Source organism: Vanacampus margaritifer, chromosome 13, assembly GCF_051991255.1.
Source record: "Vanacampus margaritifer isolate UIUO_Vmar chromosome 13, RoL_Vmar_1.0, whole genome shotgun sequence".
NCBI lineage: Eukaryota > Metazoa > Chordata > Actinopteri > Syngnathiformes > Syngnathidae > Vanacampus > Vanacampus margaritifer.
The window spans coordinates 14,546,084-14,564,616 of NC_135444.1; the positions used below are offsets into that span (position 1 = coordinate 14,546,084).

Sequence of the window (18,533 nt, forward strand, 5' to 3'; positions counted from 1 at the left end):
TTTAGACTAAATAGTATGTCCCAGTTTAAGGTCAGATTATACCGAAATTAACACCATATGCTCTGCACAGGACACAAAACATTTCGACAAGGTTAATATAAAGAATTAAAATGTTAATAATGTGTAACTATGGTTAATATATGAAATGAAGAATTAAAAATGTTATAATATCTATCAGGCTCAAGATGTGTCGCCCCAAAATGTTACCCTCATAGTTTTTTGTAGAATTTTTAAAACATGACTGTTTTGTTTTGGCAAACTCAAAATTAGTTACTTAAATCCAGCTTCATGGTGTGTTACAAATGTTTCGATGTATTTGTACTTATAGTAGGACTCGAAAGTATATTTGTATTCAAGTTAATTTTGCAAACAATTATCGGCTTACTTATCATTTATCAACATCGGCACGTTCTAAATTATTAGTTTATCGGTATCGGTTGAAAATACCATTATCGTGCATCACTAACATATATATATATGGAGTGTTTGGTGAGACTGGAACGGATTAATTTAATTTCCATTCATTCCAATAGGGGAGGATGATTTGACCCCATTTGAATGGTCACTCAAACAAATTAAACCGGCACCACAATGAAAGTTTGAAGATGATTAAAATGCTGCAGATGTCACTGTAAGATGTTTCACCTCATTTTCCTTAAACATCATGAATTATGAGAAACCACAGAATCACTCAAAATCAATAGTGTCTTCAAAATCAATAGTCCTTTGACAGAAGCAAACATAAAAATAATTATAAATGTATTTGATCTCAGATACCATGACCAGCTTGAGGTTATTAAAATCATCACACAATAAGGTTCTTGCTTTAACTAATCACTGATTATTCACGTGGAGGCGGACTGTTCACGTGACATCATTACTTCTGTGGAAATCATTATTATCTTTATAGCATTGAGTTACTTTGTCCCTACATATTATATTGCCACAATTCCCAATCATGTTTTTTTTTTCTAATTATTGCAGAAATAGCAATGTCTATATGTGTCATTATATGTTCTTTCAAACCACACAGTGTAAGAACATTACCAGTGTTTTATCACCCTCACATTTTCGATTTACCGTAGCCATTTCCCGAGATGAGCTGTGAACGCTATACTGCACGTGGCCACTTTATTTATCTATTACACACGGAGAGAATGAGAGGGTAATATTCCTCTCTCGTAATATGTGCGAATGAGATGTGTACAGTGCCGAAGCAATATTGCTCTCTCATGCTCGTCGCGGTTTATAAATCTAGTGCAAGATGTGTAAAAAAAAAAGTAATAATGTTTTCTCACCCTCACCTTCTCTCTGCTGCTGCTGCTGCTGGATGACCTGCGGCGCTTGGGGCAGCGTCTGGCCGATGGGAGTCAGCGTGGTGGCCGGGTAGATCGCTGCGAGAGGAGGGGAGAGGTGCGGTGTGAAAAGCGGTACAAATGAATACAATATAGCTTATGCTGCTTATGTCCATTTTTTGGCTCTTTTTTAAATTTATTTATTTTTTACATTTTTATGTTTTGGGGATGAAACTGAATGCAGACATCCCACAAATGTAAAATAAATAAAAATAATAAAAAAAAAAAGAGACAAAAATGGATATGTGTTTTTCACATAGCAGCAACGATATATTTTTGTTTTAATGTAATACCCAATAATAGTTATGTACCTATGGCTAGAAAAGCTAAGTGAGTGCGGTGAGTAAATAGTGTGATGAATCATTTTCAACAGCCTCTCAAAACAGTCCCATTCTATCATTCATTCTTTTTTTTTCCAGGAGAGCTCAGTATTGTTCATTCGATTTGACATCATCATTGCTCTCCTTTTTTTTTTTTTTTTTTTAAGTTTTTTTTTTCCTTTCTCTTTTTTTTTTTTTTAATATATATACATATATATACATATACACACACACATACATATATATATATACATATATATATATATATATATATATATATATATATATATATATATATATATATATATTTTTTTTTGTATGTGGGTGAGCATGTGCATGTGCGTGCGTGCGTGTGTGTATTCATTAGTTCACCTAAAGCCCATTAAAAAAAATCCCATACTAATAATATAATATAAAAATAAATTGCCAAATGCAGAAACATCAATGTAAGTTATCACGATGTAGTGGCTCTCGCTAACAGACAGAATTAAGTAACCAGAATTAGGTTAAAAAATTCTATATACGTAGACCATGTTTCTATAAATTTTGATATTTGTTTTTTATTTGAGGCAGATATTTTTTCCATTAAAATGTGATTTATGAGGAGGTTAGACCATTGGTCGATATTCACAGTTTGTTTATTTTTCCAGTTAACAAGAATTGTTTTTTTAGCGATAGTAAGGGCTACAAGTGTAGATTGAAATTGTTTATGTGGTAAGTCAGTTGTTGCTAGGTCACCTAGCAAACACAAGTTTGGAGATAAAAGGTATCCTACAGTCCAAAATAGAGGAAAGTTTTTCTAAGACTTTAGTCCAGAAATACATAACCGGAGTACATAACCATAAAGCATGAACATAAGTGTCTGTAGTGTTTTGTAAGCATTGGAGACAAATGTCGGAGTCTGAGAGTCCCATTTTCTTAATCATATATTGAGTAATGTATGTTCTGTGAATAATTTTATATTGGATAAGTTGTAAATTTGTTTGTTTTATCATTTTAAATGCGTTTTCACAAACTTGAATCCAAAAGTCAGATTCCGGTGCTATAGACAAGTCTGTCTTCCATTTCGAGATGGGTAAAGACATTTTATCAGTATATGAAAGTAACTTATATATTTTTGAAAGTTTTTTTGTTGTCTATCATTCATTCTATGTTATTTAAATATATATATTTTATGGCTGATGTTAGAAATGATATAAAAACAATTTAGGGTCATACTCTGTCATATTTAGAGGTGGCAAATCCAGGTCCAGAAAGTAAAAACCCTGACATAGTTTGGCTTTAGCCCTTTGTGCTAGCTAGCTAGTACCCTAGCAAGTAACTAGCTAGCTTGCTAACATCAGGGGCTAAAGTTAAACTGTAGCAGGATTTTTACTTTCTGGACCTGGATTGGCCACCTCTGGTCATATTCGTGTTTTAAACCACTAATATGGCCAATTACAGCAGCGCAAACATGCACCTGTGTATTGCTGTACTCCGGTGAAGGCTTGCTGCAGGGTGTCGGCGGCGGTGGGGCTCTGGGTGGAGTAAGGGGGCAGGCCGTTGGTGTAGAGCGTCTCCACGGCGGGGTGTCCGTTGGGCTGATGAGGGATGCCGGTGAATCCGTTGACGATGGGCGTGACGATGCTGGGCACGGCGGAGGTGGTGATGTTGGCTGGCGGAGAACTTAGACCTGGGGGGAAGAATGCTACACCAATTAGAATCAATCTACAGTATACTTAAAAGTATGAGGTAGGGTAAGAGTGCATTTTTAGCAACTAAGGTACAATCTACATAGAATGTAAAACAACAACACAAATCCCCCGACATCAAAACTGTGGGGCAGTTTGCAAACTGCTTGGCCACCGTGCTGCTCAATACAGTCGGCCTTGCATGAGTTTGACAAAGAGGCTGCAGTTCCATTTGGGCCAGAGGTGGCAGTAGCGAGTAAAACGGTGACAAACTCTGGAACACACCTTTAGGAGTTGGATAAAGCTCAGTTTACTGTGCAATAATATACAAAAAGAGGGAATTGCATCTAATAGCCACATTTTCTTTTGCCTCTTTTTACATTTATGTTTACATTTAAGTCTCACAGTTTTGCATTTCAAGCTGCTCTTTGTAACAATTTGCATAAGCATTTTTGCCACATGCTGTCGACTGAAGATGACATCATCGCTCAGGGCGTAGGCAATGACTAATCCCAGCTCACTTGTTTTCTGAAGCTGAGCTGTGATTTACTGTTACTTGAGACCTGAGCAACATGATGTCATCTTCAGTCGACAACAAGTGACAAAATGGCCGCCCCCTGTGATGGATAAAAACGGCTGAATTTTGCTGCTTAGCTCATATTTCACTAACACAACATTAACAGAATACCATATTTGGACCAGTGAGGCTGCATATAACATATTATTGTAAAAAAAAAAAAAAAAGAAGTAATTTGCCCAACATTTTCTAGCCCAGAGAAATGTGAGGGTTGACTGAAAACTCTATCTACCTGTCCTGAGGTGTCAACCTTTGGTCGACTGTACCTTGAAAAGCATGTTAAGCCCCATGCATGACATTCTAAATGTACAATGATAGTATTTTATTAGTAACCTGTTCATTCAACTGACACACACACACGTAGTCAGCATTGTGCAGAGAGGCTTGCACAGGCATGCACATTTCCTAGCTAATGCAAGGACACGGGTGCGACAACGCGCTTGTCACATATCCGCCATTTGTCATGACACGTCAGGCAAGATCGCTGAGGAAGTGAACCTGTGAAAAATGAGGCTGTCCGCCGTGTTTGCGCGAGCCCCCCCCCCGTGCCCGACATGATGAAACTACTATGCAACTTCCGAAGGGGGAAAAACAGAAACTTGATGGAAACGATTAGAAGGTGAAGCAGGTTGCGAAAACAAAAAGATGTCGCTTTACTCAGAGAGAGAGAGAAAAAAAAAGACACATAACAACAGTTGGCAGTTTGACAAATGTGCCGGTCATAACATATATGGCGCACGCCTGAGAGGCAGCGGCAGGATGCTTCATGAGAGGAATCGAAATTGCTTGCTCGCCGGCCCCTCCCTCTCCTGCAATGCATTTTAAAAGGGCCCTCCTCCGCAAAGTGTTTCCAATTATGCCGGGAATGCCAAAGTACCCATTTTGAGCAGAATCTCACGGCGTGATGGCCTCTCCAAAAAGGGCCGTCTCCGTGGTGAAGCATCCGCTCTCGCTGAAGTACGGCTCCCCTGAGAACAACCTCTCAATCTGGAAGCCTGAGCTCTGATTGGTCGGGAATAAAGGGGGGTTGTGCGGGTCGTCACGGCAGAGGTGGGCAATCTCCGTCCTCGTTATCAGGCTTATGCAGAGCTTGCTGATGAGCTGATCATATATCAGCTGTGTTGGAGAAGGGCAACATGCAAAAACCTGCAGGACTCCGGCCCTCCATGCCCACCTCCGTCTTCCCGTAGAAGCGAGCTACGGTGCCTTGGCAGAGGGCCTCATATGAGAGGTGGTCCGCATCGGGTAAACAATGACATTCGCTTCACACACACTGAGGTTTATGCTAATGGATGGTAAATATGCTGTACATCGCCACCAGTGAGGAACAGCATCTACATATCCATGTGGAATTGCTTTTCCTTGCTTACAAGCAAGTTGTATTTGCATAATTCTTAGCATATAGCCCAAAGAACCATATGTGGTCATTTACAGGGGGTCCTCTATTTACAAGGGAGATATGTTCCTATGGTGGCGACTTTCCAAGTTGGAACGCAACAGAGTTGCATACTTACACCTGGAGAACCCACGGGGTCAAATTTGGCCCCTATAAATTCTGCTACTCAAATAACAAAAACTTTTTTTTTTTTTTTTTTACAAATTTAACTTCAATAGTCCAGAGCGCCACTTCTGACCCCTGCATGGGGCCATCTAGTGGTGGTGACAAGATGGCTAAAATGCAACAAATAAAAATTATATTGTTCAATGTAGCTGTGTATTAGATTGATTATTTTCTTAAATTCTAAATAGCTTACTGACAGTTTTTGTTATTCAGATTTTTCGAAATGATACCCCTAAATCCCAAAGGGTCACATTTCGCCCTAATCCTAAATTAGGGAATAAATTGAAAAAAACATTGAAAAAACATATATTTTGGTGTTCAGTGAACTTATAGCAGTCATTTAATGTATAATTCATCATTTTCCAAAGAAGAAAAGGATTCTTGGGTTCTCCAGGGTTAAAGTCAGGTTAGGTCCTAAAAGGCCCAAAGAACTTTCTAATAAAATGTTTGCATTTTTGAGGCTACAACAATAATGTGAAAATTCTCCAATGGGGAATAGCCTCAGTCCATTGAGAGCTGTTGTGTCTTTTACGCTTCTTTTTTTTTTTTTTTTTTGGTACCCCTCTGAAACCTCCTTACAATTGCTAGCTTCCTACTGTGATCAATGAGTCTGCCGCTTCTGTCCGTTCTCCCGCCAAGACCCTGGAGACCGCCGCTCCCGTACTAAGCCAGTAACGGCGACTCTGCCTCGGAAAGGCCACACGCGCTCCGACCCCGGCATCTGGTAATGCAGCCTCTCCATCATCGGGTATGTTCAGTCTTCTTGTTATTCTGTGGTGGAGGAAACGTACTCGGGGGTGGTCATGTGGGCCTTTTGAGGTGCAATTACGTAAGTGCCAGGGCGTGACATGTGGCCTCCAAAGGGGGTTCATGACAAACAGGGGATGTTGCGCTGGCGTTATCACATTGGAAACAGCATAGCATTAGAATGGCAAAGTAGGGATGAGGGACGCTTGACGCAATGATAGTTATTACAAAAAACGGCCAGCAGGTAGCAGCAGAGTATAAGAGATCAACCAGGGTCATGTTGCAACAAAGTTAATTTCCCCACAGTTTTGAACAGATGTGTCAATGATGATGAAATGGAAACAGAATCCTCTATAATAATAATCTTTTTTTTGGTAGGTACCTTGTTTTTATAGCAATAGAACACAATATTCTGTGGGCCTTTCAAAACCAGTCAAAATTCAGTAAAAACAGCCAGGAGCGAAAGGGTTTGCTTCAGTGAAAATGGCTGGGAGTGAATGAGTTAAGTGCAATAACTCATTTTGTACATTTTTTCCCCACAAAAATCAAAACAGTCAAAATTTTTATTTAATTTAGTTTGTCCTGCATAGTATTCCAAAAATAAAATAAAAAAAATTATGAGGCCTACTTATGTCTTGTTTCAAGCAGTATAAGACCCAGTGTAAGTGCCACTAAGAAATATCTGCCATCTAGTGGCGAATGGTAATATTACAACTTGAACTACAGTAGACCCCTGTATATTTGCAGTTTAGTACCCATGGATTTGCATACTTATGGATCCCCCTTTCCCTCAATATTTTTTACATTTTGCATTTTTCCCGGGGATTTTTTCCCACAATTCCCCCATTTTTTTCGTGAAAAACATACAGAGAAAGTAGATCAATGTTTATTTTTGGGGGGATTAATGAATTTTTTTTTAAATTAAATAAAAAAAAACCTGACCTCCACTGTCAGTACCCAAGAAGTAGCTCTCATTCAAAAATGATGGCAAGCTCCGCCGTAGAGGGAGTTTTTTCCTGGCCTCAGTGACCTCCTTATGTAGTAGCGTAATTCTAGCCCAGCGCCATACACCAAACACCCTGAGAGAACTTTTGTTATGAATTGGCGCCATCTAAATAAAAATTGACCCAACAATAATGGACTCTTCACAACCAAGATTAAAAGAAAATAAAAGAAAACATTTCAAGTTTGCATCAAAGGCAGTTCATTTTATAGAAGCAAATTTACATCCACATTCTGGCAAGATGGGGGAAAACTCTTGATCCGCTTTTTGCCGTGATTGCCTGGCAAAAAGGAGCCTGGGCGTGCGACACAAGTATTTATTATGCTAATTATACATTCAAATCAAGCAGGAAGGGAGAGCCTGAGAGTCATTACAGCCACGAGGACTGGAGCAAGTAATAAGCACTCAAAACAGATGCTTTCATCTAACTGATTTAAATTGTGATGCATGTTTTGTTTTTTTTCCAACCAAAGGGAAAATGACTAGAAATGAATAATAAAGTAGCTTTCGTACACAAGCTGACACCAAGAAAACTATTTGTATTTGAATACTGATAGCTACCAGCGTTGCGCACTTTGATGCGACTTTCTTTCTATGACACATATTTCGTTAGGATGATAAGAATATTTTTTAGAGCGTTTTTTTCTTAATAATGTGTGTGTGTGTGTTTTTTTTTAAGTCACATTTTGTGAAGATTCAGATGAAGGTATAGATACATTAATGACCAGTGTGATGTCCTTTCTGATTACAGAGGAGAAATTGTCCAGGGCAAACATGCGGAATGCAGTATAAAAGATTTCCCGACCCACACGGAAGCTGCCGTTTCTATCACAGACTGTTTACAGTTCCTCGTGTGTTCAAAATAACCTGGCATAATGAGCCACATGCTGCTTCACTAAGTCTAAAGACAATTGCCAATTCGGTCACAGGAGATTACCTACTTCTCACTTGCTAACAAAAGCTTCCTTTCACAGCTCGCGCCTGCCGCTCGCTCTCCCGCGGCTGACGTTATTTTCCCAAAAACATCCTCGTGCATCATTGTGAGGATACGCGCGCTAATCAGCGCAACCATCTGGCAAACGGCTCGTGCACCGTCGAGCTCGAATGCGTGGCATCTGTTGATCAAACGGACGCCTCGTTGTATCCCTAGTAACACCCTTAACCTCCGAGTGTCTGCGGACTCACAATTGTACTCATATACTCGTTTTTTTTTTTTTTTTATTCCACAAAGGTTAGACGGATGGTTTCAATCAGACCAATGTCACACGTCAAGCTGGGGCTCCATTAAAGGATGATCTGAGCTTTATGTTAATGCCGAGCGAGCGCTATTCGCAATTTGTAGACAGTCACTCTACCTCGCTGCGACTTAATGCATAAATTAGACTTAAGTCAAAGCAGAGGTGTCCTAAAAAAATAGATTCCGATTTGGCACAGGTGTTCGTTCACCAGCCCTGCATCCAAATTTGTGGCCTGCAAAAGCTTGCCTCGATTTTTCTTGGATTAATGTTGAAAATCAGCAATACAAATAGTAATAACTACACGCAGGGGTAATCATGTGATAAAATGGCTGATTACACTGGGGGACAATTTGAATATTTTTTTGTTGCGTTAGATTTTTATGCCGATTAAAACTAAAATTAGCATGCTGACGCCAAAACTGCAGTCCTTTTTTTTTTTTTTTAACACATCAAGTCATACATTCACATCAGTGGCCGTAAGACATCTATTCTTTATAGATTTATGGCTGATACTAGCATTGGTCGCCCTCTTGTGGCCGTTTTCGAAATAGAAATGAGAAGACTCGAAAATTGCCATTCATTTCAAGCATTTTTTTTAGGTAAATGCTATATTGGGATTTTTACTTTGTTTTTTATTTAATGTCAATTACTTTTTAGAGCAGCTTTTTTAAAAAAAAATGCTCCATTTGAGTTAGTTTTATTAGCATTGTATTGACCGCCATTTTGACTTGTAGCGAAAACAGAACCCAGTGTGTTCTTCCAAGCATACGTCTGTCCAACTGCTTATCCTTTTGGACCATCCATCTGCTTGCGGACTTGCTGCTATTTTCTTTATAGATATTTATGGCTGGTACTAGCATTGGTCGCCCTCTTGTGGCCGTTTTGGAAATAGAAATTAGAAGACCTTTTTTTTAGGTAAATGCTATATTGGGATATATAGAACCTTCTTTAAAATTGTCTATCATTGTTTAGTTTTTTTTTTGTTGTTGTTGCAAAGTACCAGTGGCATCGGTACTTACTTGGTATCAATACTGGAAAAAAAATAGTATCGAACAGCCCTAGTTTTTAATCACAAGATAATTCACAACATTCCAGCTGTTACTATTACACTGGGATGCATTGCTACTTTCCTAAAAACAAGAACAACGATTGAAATGTCACTTCCTTAAAAAGAGATTTTCGCTTTTATATTTCCGGCTTACATCAAAGAAAAGCATTTTGTTTTGTATTTTGTTTTCTTACTGTACCCCGGATTTGGACATAGATGGTGTTTTTGCCATAGCGTTACACTCCTTATAATTATACATGAATGAGATTCCATCATGATCGCCAGCCCAACCCCCCCCCCCCCCCCTGATGTTACCATAACTGCAGTGTGGCCTGTGATGAAAACAAGCTGACACCGCTGCCATGTGGCACTGAATTATTCCTCCGACTTGTGCCTTGACATCTTCCAGTCTCTCAGTATTGCCACATATACCTTGCCGACTTCATACACATGCCCTTGCAAGTCACGTTACGCATTTCTTCATCGGAGTCTGAATAAGTCATAGCCACAAGTGCGGTAAATAAAAAAAATATAATGTAGTCGCTCCCGAGGCAGCGCGACTCGTATTAATGAACGCAGAAGGAAATAAAACATTTCATATTTATGCTGGTCCTTGAAATCTCGCACAAAAGCCCGGCTTTCTGGGAAGGATTAATGGTACACTATGCTGAATAATAAAAGGTAATCAGTAGGCGGTGGCGTACACACACACACACACACACGTCTTGAAGGGAGACAAATAGTGCAGCTTGATGCACATCAGATTCACGCTCACTTTGTCACAATCTCTCCTCATTGCGCTGCAAATATATACTACATGCACATTCTAATGTCATCCAATGTCAGAGCGCAATCAAGCCACGTTCCGATTTATAACATCGTAACTGATTTTTACAGTTATGCACACGTTTAACGACCGCGGTTGCAGTACTAAGTCTAACCTGTGAGGGGCAGTACTGTACAACAGGGCACCCAGATTGCAGGAAAATACAAAGAAGATAAAATCGTAGACGTAGAAGAAATAAAAGATGCTTAATCTCGTAACCAATCCTTAAGTAATTGCACTTTATTAAAGCAGTTGATTTGTTTTCATACTCTGTTGTGTTTTTTTTTTATTTTTTATTAATACATTAACATCTGTCATAATGTAATTCTTAATTTAAAAAAAAAAGTGTCTTCACTTACTCTCAATGGGGAAAAAAATAATTTGATAAACAAGTACATTTGCACATATCAGTTAATTTATACAACACTAACAAAAATAAATTACAAGCTTCATAGTCACGGAAAAAAATCTAACTTTTATGTCAAGGTACCATTGAAAGGCTCAGGGGAATGAATGCTACACTTAATGTGCAATACAGTGTGGACGGGCTTGACACTGCCAGAGGTTATACTTATTTTTTAATACAGTGGCCAGAAATGTTGTCATTTATTTTTTACATGTTGTTTGTCCCACATGGACTCAATCAGCTCAAATCTTTCTTGACAACTCCTCGCTAACTTTCTTTCTGCCCCCTTCAGCGTGGCAATGTTTGTTTCTTGTCACTGTGGACCAGAGTTATTTTTCATTATACTGTAGTTAGTTTTTACTTCGTTTTTTATTTAATATCAATTACTTTTTAGAGCAGCTTTTAAAAAAAAAAAAAAAAAAAAAAAAAGCTTCATTTGAGTTAGTTTTATTAGCATTGTATTGACCGCCATTTTGACTTGTAGCGAAAACAGAACCCAGTGTGATCTTCCAAGCATACGTCTGTCCAACTGCTTATCCTTTTGGACCATCCATCTGCTTGCGGACTTGCTGCTAGCTAGCGCTAAGCTAACCTGGGTATTTTTTCCTCCACTTTACAGATGCCATGAGGTGTGGTGTAAATGTATTCCACATACTCATTGTAGCATTAGCTACAGCTACTTATGGAAAATAACGAATTTTAATCTATATATTTTTTTTATTTTAGTTGTAATTGAAATATTAGACACACCTCTGATATTACTTAGCAGCATAAAAGGGGCAAAATATGCAGTTTCACACCACTAGAAACTACATCCACACTAACTATGTTAAATATCTTTTCTAGAGCATAATTGCTGGTGTATCTAATGTATTAAACCCATTAGTATATACCTATTGAAAAAGACGGTGAGTGGCTACAATAAACTACAAAATGTAAATTCTTGAGTCCTGCCAAGAGTTATTAATCCATCATAATTTCAGTCTTTTATTAATCACACTTCCTGATAGGTCACACACACACTTGATCAACATGATTGATTTGATGATTTGCATCTCCACTTTTGACACTTATAAGGAGTGCACAGTAAAATGTAAACACAGGCAGCATCTCTACTTTATGTACAGTGAACTTTTTCCATTATATTTTACATAATATTTATTTTAGCCCTCTGGGCTTCAGGTGAAGCCATGTTTGATAAAGAAAGAGGTTAATTGGGGTCGTGTTGCATTGATTGTGTCTCTTCTGTAAATTCTAATTCACTGACTGTGCTGAATTAAATGAGGCAGGACCACCACGGCACACGACGGATAAAAGACAAACTGCCTTTCTCATAGAAAGGCGAACAGAATTTCAATTTAAGAGACTGCAAAAAAAAAAAAAAAAGGAAGAAGAAGAAATAATTTGATGAAGTGAAGCAAGCTTGATTCAGGAATTTGGATGCTTGTGATAGCACTTCTGGCTGACACTGATTGGTTGAAAGTTAGCAAAGTCTTACAAATCACTCCTTGCCGCAGTGTTGACAAAGTAGGTGAGCGGAGCACAACAAAGACTTGGATGCTCTATTATTTATTTCTCTTCTTGCTTTTGTAGAAGGAAGAATCACCGCCATTCTCCCCCCCCTTCTTGTTCTCTCTCACAAGTAGAAAGAAGCTGAATAAGCAAAAGCGATGCACCAGATGCTAAGTAATTCAAAGTCACTCCCTTTCCACACCTTTGTATACCGCACTAAATTTACAATCTCTCTGGAGGTCTCTGTGGATGAATATGTTTAGATTTCCAGTAAAGCGGGTGCTGTTTTGGCCTTGATGCAACTCACTCTCACACACAAGCGATGAAACTATTATTAGACTATTATTATTATTGATGGATGTTGTTGTTGACAAAGGTACTGTACGACCAGAACTATAAAGACAAACCACAATACAATAATAATAATTATAATAATGATGAAAAGGCACACAAAGGCTAAACTGTCCATTGTGCCAAACTAATATAATACTGTAGAAGAAAAAACACACACGCCTGTCTCCTCCCATCGAGAATATGTCACCACCTCACAATACACACACGGAATCAAGTTAACTTAAACACTGCAGGGTCACCCCAATAGCACAGAAACATTTTCATTATTAGAAAGTGTCCGAGTTAGTTAATCGCCGTTAAATCGAATCGCGTTTCGTGACGGTAGTTTGTCCAAGTGGAGTTCCCGTATTACTTCCGCTGTAGCGCTACTTCCGTGTACGTTTTGATCAGCGCTTCACAAAATAATTATTTGCAAATTAGTACTGTGCGTGTTGAATCCTCGACGCAGTACGCCTTATCAATAAATGACTTTAATATAACACAATTTATTAAATCTTCGCGTCAGTGCCGCTGCACGTTAAAGCGTCACAAGTTAGCTCCGCTTAGCTTAGCTTGCTAGCAGACAAGGAGAGGAGAAGCGTTTGTTATCAACGCAGCTGTAGGTAGGCGTTGTGCTTCTCGCGTGGCAATGTGTGCAATCAGCGTGAAAGAGGAGTACGAAGAGGAGCTGTGTCGCTTAAAAGAGGAGAACAAGGGACAGCGTCTAATGTTAGACGCTGTTTTCAAGGCGCCTCGACTTGTGCAGCAAAGAGCAGGTTGGTTGGTGTCACTTTTGATTTGATATTTGTACCAGAGCAGTCGGAGTAGAAACTTTGAATAATTTCAATGATGTCCACATAGAATTAGGAAAAAGATATTTCCCTACACTATTTTTGCAGTCTGGATTGGTGCCATGTTATTTTCCAGGCATCCTGAGAATCCTGCTCTGCCACCCTATTTAAATACATTGCCAGCTCTGTGTGTTCTCTACGTGTCTTGATAATTGTCACTAACATACATTCAATAACTGTATTTACATTTATTTTAACAAAACAGCAGGTACTATCCAAATACTGAATAGCTCAAGTGCATTATAAACATTACACAAAAGTCACAATTCACTTTTCCTAACCATGTTTTTTTTTTCCTTGTGTCCTGCAGACACTACAAAAAATGTTCTTCCTGAGCAGCAGGACTCCGAGTGTCTTTACATTAAAAGGGAAGTTGAGGAAGAGGAAGAAGAGCCTGGTCATCACTGTGGCGGATCACATACAGACAGCCTCTTAGCTAAAGGTGATCTGACATGTCACACTGACAATAAACGCTGGAAATTCTAAGCGTGACAAAACCTTGCAATTTATTGCGGTAGTGACTTTAATTCACAATTCACATATTATTGGGAAGTAACAGTACAGGTGCAAAGTGTCTGGTGATATGATAGATAGATGAGCACGGGTTGGTGTTCATCTAAAGTGAAGAAGAAAAGAGAAAAGTTTTTATGCTACTACAATATTTTATGGGTTGGAAAATTGTATTCCATAAATCTCTTGTGTGGAAATGATAAATCTTGTATCTGTGTGTTTACAGGTCTCGCAGATGAGTCTGGAACCACAACCAGCGCTGGCACTGGATGTGGAAATAAAGTAAGTGCTTATGTTTTTAGTAGGGTTAAGTAAGATAGTTATTTTTTTTTATCTGAACAGTGATTTTTATAGATTTTCCAGTAACAGAGTTATAGTTAAATATGTCACTCCGGTGACCAGATTATTATTATTATTTTTTCCTTACCTAATTTGAAATACAGATGGGTAATTTAGTATATCAACATCAATGAAGATGTGCTGCAAAAAGAGGCAGACCAATATATATATATATATATATATTTTTTATATATATATATATATTTTTTTATATATATATATATATTTTTATATATATATATATATATTTATATAAAAATATATATATATAAAAAATATATATATATATTTATATATTTTTATATTTATATATGTTTATATATATATATATATTTTTTTTTTATATATATTTACAGGACAGACCTGACACAGAAAATACGATTGCAATCCCAGAAGGTAGTGGCAGCAATGGGATGGATTCATCTACCTCCACTAAAGAAGAATCACCAGCGTGTGAAATTGTAAGGTGTTTGATTATACAATGACAAAAATTACCTAAAATAAAAAAAAATACTGAAAGGAATGTAGCGTGGATAGAGAATTAACTGTTATTATTATTATTAAATGCTTTACTTTTCTTTGTTGTAGAACACTGACCAGCCACTTTGTCTTTCCCGGGAAATGTTAGATGAAGAACATCAATGTCAGGCAGAAACAGAATCGTTTTCTTACAATGGAGAGAATTTGGAAAGTGAAATGGTAATGTCTTTTGTCTACACACCCCTGTTCAAATGAGACCATGCGGAAATGTAACCCATATGCCAAATTTCCTCCATTTGATGACTTTCTTCACTTTGTCGTTAATGCATAGTATATTTAATACCTTAGAAATTAATTTGTAACGCCAAGAAAAGCCTACAATGTCATGTAGGCTCGTATTCACTGTGCGTGGTGAAAAATATATACTGTATATTTTTCCAATTTATGAATGAACTATTTACAAATGACTTTTCTTTGTTTCAGAACACAGAGCAACAGAGTTCTCCTTCCCTGGACATGTTAGATGAAGAACATCAGGCAGCAGATTCATTTTCTTACACGGAAGAGGCTTTTGTGTGTCAAATGGTAACGATCTATTTCATTACAGAGACAGCAATAATTAAAAAGGCATTTCATATGCATTGGGGAAAAAAAAGTACTAAATGTATATACAGTGAACAAAGTCTTCACACCTGTGTTCAAATGGCAGGTTTTTGTGATATACAAAAAATGAAAAAGAGAAATCTTTTAAATGGGTAAGTCAAAATGATGAATGACACGCCCCTGCCACCATTTAAAGTTCAACTAACTAACCCCAACAGGATTTCATTAAGAGTCATTCAATGGATTGTGCTGAAATTAAGACCTTAAATCGCATTAAATACGATGTCAGCGGGCATTAACAATTTAAATACAGTTGATATGAAAGCATTGCTCTAAATCTTTTATTTTACATACGACATTGTACAAAGGGGTCACTGTAACACAATTTAGCAAAATTAAATGTGATTAAAAAACAACAACTGTATATGTGGGGACTGGAGTTGTTCCAAGTACACTAATGTCCAACATGAAACACTAATGCCATCTCGTCGCAGAAAATCACCACAAATCTATGCCTCAATGTTTCACATGCCTTTCAAATGCTTAGTATATCGTTGGATCTTAAAATAACTATCAATGAACTGAAAGATACAACCATATTTGTATTTGGTAACCATATTTGGCCACTTATGTTAACTAAGAGTATGAAAAAGTTAAAAAAAAATTTTTTATTGTACATTTAGAACTGATATGCTACTGCGATTAATCGTGAATTGACTAGAAATAACGCGATTAATTATGATTAAAATTATGCGTCTGTGTATTGTGTGTGTGTATATATATGCAGTACAACATGGGTATCAAATTATTATTTTTAAATTGCATTAAAAAGGGTATTAAAAAGCATTACATTAGATATGCTGATGCCTGCAGAAACCCTGGCCCAAATAAAGTTCGGATTTTTGTTCCAGCACAAGCCACGGTCCGGAGAGAGCTTCCACAGCAGAGAGCTTCCTCAATATCAGCGGGATCTCATTGTTGAAAGGTATCAGTCGGGAGAAGGGTACAAAAGAATTTCCAAGGCGTTAAATATATCATGGAGCACCGTGAAGAGCGTCATCGTCAAGTGGAGAAAAAATGGCACCACAGTCCCGTTGCCAAGAACCGGACGTCCCTCCAAAATCGACGAAAAGACGAGAAGAGAACTGGTCAGGGAGGCCGTCAAGAGGCCGACGGCAACATTGAAGGAGCTGCAGGAATTTCTGGCCAGTACTGGCTGTTCAGTACACGTGACAACAATCTCCCGTCTTCTTCACATGTCTGGACTGTGGGGTCGGGTGTCGAGATAAGGTGAGAGGCCTTAGCTTAGAAAGTCAGCTCATAAGTTCTCATGTTTTTGTGTCGATGTCTGCTTTGAGGTCCATGTAGGTGTTTTTTTTGTGTTGATTGGGGTTTTTTGGGGTTGAGGGAAAGCGGCTCTCCTGATTGGAGGACCTTTTCAAAAGCAGAACTGTGAAGACAGCAAGAGAAAGGGGAACCCCCTTCTCTCTCCTTCATTTGGAAGCACTTATGAGAATTGTTTGTAAAGCAAATGCTTGCACTACCAAGTAGGGGTGAACGACCTTCTTGTGTGATCGTTTTCTCCCGTTGATGTTTAGAAGGAAGGTAAGCGGTTCGTATTTTGGTTGTTACTTGCCAAGTTTCATTCGGTGACTTTACAAGTGAGAAATGTCTCGTTTGTTGTTTTGGGCCTTGATTCTGAATGAAGTCTTTTTGTAAAAGAATATATCCAAGGTAAAAAAAAATTATGTTGTGAATAAATCATTTTTGTTACACTAAGTTGAGTGTCTCACTGGTTGATTGTGGATCTTTTTTTTTTTTTTGCCATGCTCTCTAGTATTACCATATTTAAATTATTGTTCAGAAGTTTGGGGAAACACAAGACAACCTCTGTTTCTGTTGCAAAAAAAAAGAGCCATAAGAGCAGTCCATAATGTAGGATATTTCCACCACACCAATACACTGTTTTTACAATTAATATACATGTTCGAAAAAAAAACTGGACAAAGGAAAAACATCCAAGCCTGGCAAGATTTAGCAAAAACACTTGACATTTCTGAAATACTAACTGGTCTTTTGATTCAAATGTTGGGTCATAATTCCAAAAGTTGGAGCCTACGGTGGCGGCTGTTTTACTTCAACTGGACTTGTGGGCTTAGACAAGCTGGAAGGAATTACGAACAGTTCCAAATAGCAGTTAGCGTTAGCGCAAAACATTCACCATGATAATGACCCTACGCACACATCCAAATCAACAGAAGCAGACCCAAGACTTGGAATAGTCCAGACCGGGATCCAAAACGAACACCTGTGTCACAAATCTGACACATTTGGCGCGTTTTGCGAAGAAGAGCGGGAAAAATCAGAAACATGATTATCACAACAATTGGGCCTTATCTTCTGGAAAAGCACAAATACTTCCAAAAAGATAAGCAAGCCGCATTGCAACAGATGATATGCCTGGCAGGTTGTACTGTACTCCATATTTGAAAAGGGACCTCTGGAGACACTGTAAAAACACTGCAAACTTCAATTTGACGAAAACAGTTTTCTTACGGACACAACGGTTTCCAATGGACTTCAAAATATTCTTCAGGACATGACAAATGACTCTGTCACTCATCATCTGAAATGTGATGCGCTCGTCATTTCACTGGGAGAGTGAGAACAGCGGACTGACTGCGGGAACAAGATGCGGGAACCCGCCAGGCCAAAGCCAAAGCCATCGTCTAAACATCACAAGTCCACAAATAAAGACGGGAGGGACTAAGATGGAAATACAGGAACACAAACACGCACGAGGACCCAAGGAGAGGGAATAAAACAAGAGTGCTCACCCAAGGCTTGATGAAACTCACCCGACACCGGGGTCATGGTGGTGGGTGGCAGGCTGTTGATGTTGAGCGCCCCCATCTGGTGGATCTGCGTGGCGGGGAAGGCGGCCACGCTCGGTGTCAGGTAACCGCCATGGCTGGCCGCCATGATGGCCGCCTGCTGCTGCATGAGCTAAAGAAGAGGGACACGGAGGGCCGGGGGTGCGGAAGGGGGTGGTGAGGTTGCCCAGGTGAGAGGAGGACAGATGGTAATGGGCAAAATATAGTACGCGGGGAAGAGCGGGAGGGAGGGATGTGTGTGTTGAGATTGATGGATGGAG

The 18,533-nt window shown here is 38.7% G+C and overlaps 2 protein-coding genes across 9 annotated transcripts in view; one reads left to right on the forward strand and one right to left on the reverse strand.

The window, feature by feature from the left end:
* Window positions 1-18,533, reverse strand: part of celf5a (cugbp, Elav-like family member 5a) — a 271,078-nt gene that overhangs the window by 9,174 nt on the left and 243,371 nt on the right. For 3 of the 8 annotated variants that reach the window (XM_077583350.1, XM_077583349.1, XM_077583357.1), the window contains exons 7-9: window positions 18,217-18,385; window positions 3,135-3,347; window positions 1,299-1,394 (exon numbers count right to left, since the gene is read on the reverse strand). In XM_077583350.1, coding sequence (XP_077439476.1) covers window positions 1,299-1,394; window positions 3,135-3,347; window positions 18,217-18,385 — 478 coding nt within the window. The remainder of the gene's footprint in view (window positions 1-1,298; window positions 1,395-3,134; window positions 3,348-18,216; window positions 18,386-18,533) is intronic. The other 5 variants (XM_077583355.1, XM_077583354.1, XM_077583353.1 and 2 more) reach the window with 4 other exon arrangements.
* LOC144062224 (uncharacterized) lies at window positions 12,957-17,158 on the forward strand. Its single transcript, XM_077583358.1, has 7 exons — window positions 12,957-13,372; window positions 13,758-13,889; window positions 14,184-14,239; window positions 14,653-14,757; window positions 14,885-14,995; window positions 15,260-15,361; window positions 16,291-17,158. Exons 1-7 carry the CDS (start codon window positions 13,246-13,248, stop codon window positions 16,666-16,668), a joined length of 1,011 nt encoding a protein of 336 aa, XP_077439484.1. The 5' UTR covers window positions 12,957-13,245; the 3' UTR covers window positions 16,669-17,158.

Excerpts from the sequence above, each read along its gene's own strand:
- LOC144062224 (XM_077583358.1), top strand. The coding sequence starts at position 13,246 with ATGTGTGCAATCAGCGTGAAAGAGGAGTACGAAGAGGAGCTGTGTCGC. Across the intron at positions 13,373-13,757 it reads ACTTGTGCAGCAAAGAGCAG|ACACTACAAAAAATGTTCTT; the intron begins GTTGGTTGGTGT and ends TGTGTCCTGCAG. Across the intron at positions 14,996-15,259 it reads AGAATTTGGAAAGTGAAATG|AACACAGAGCAACAGAGTTC; the intron begins GTAATGTCTTTT and ends TCTTTGTTTCAG.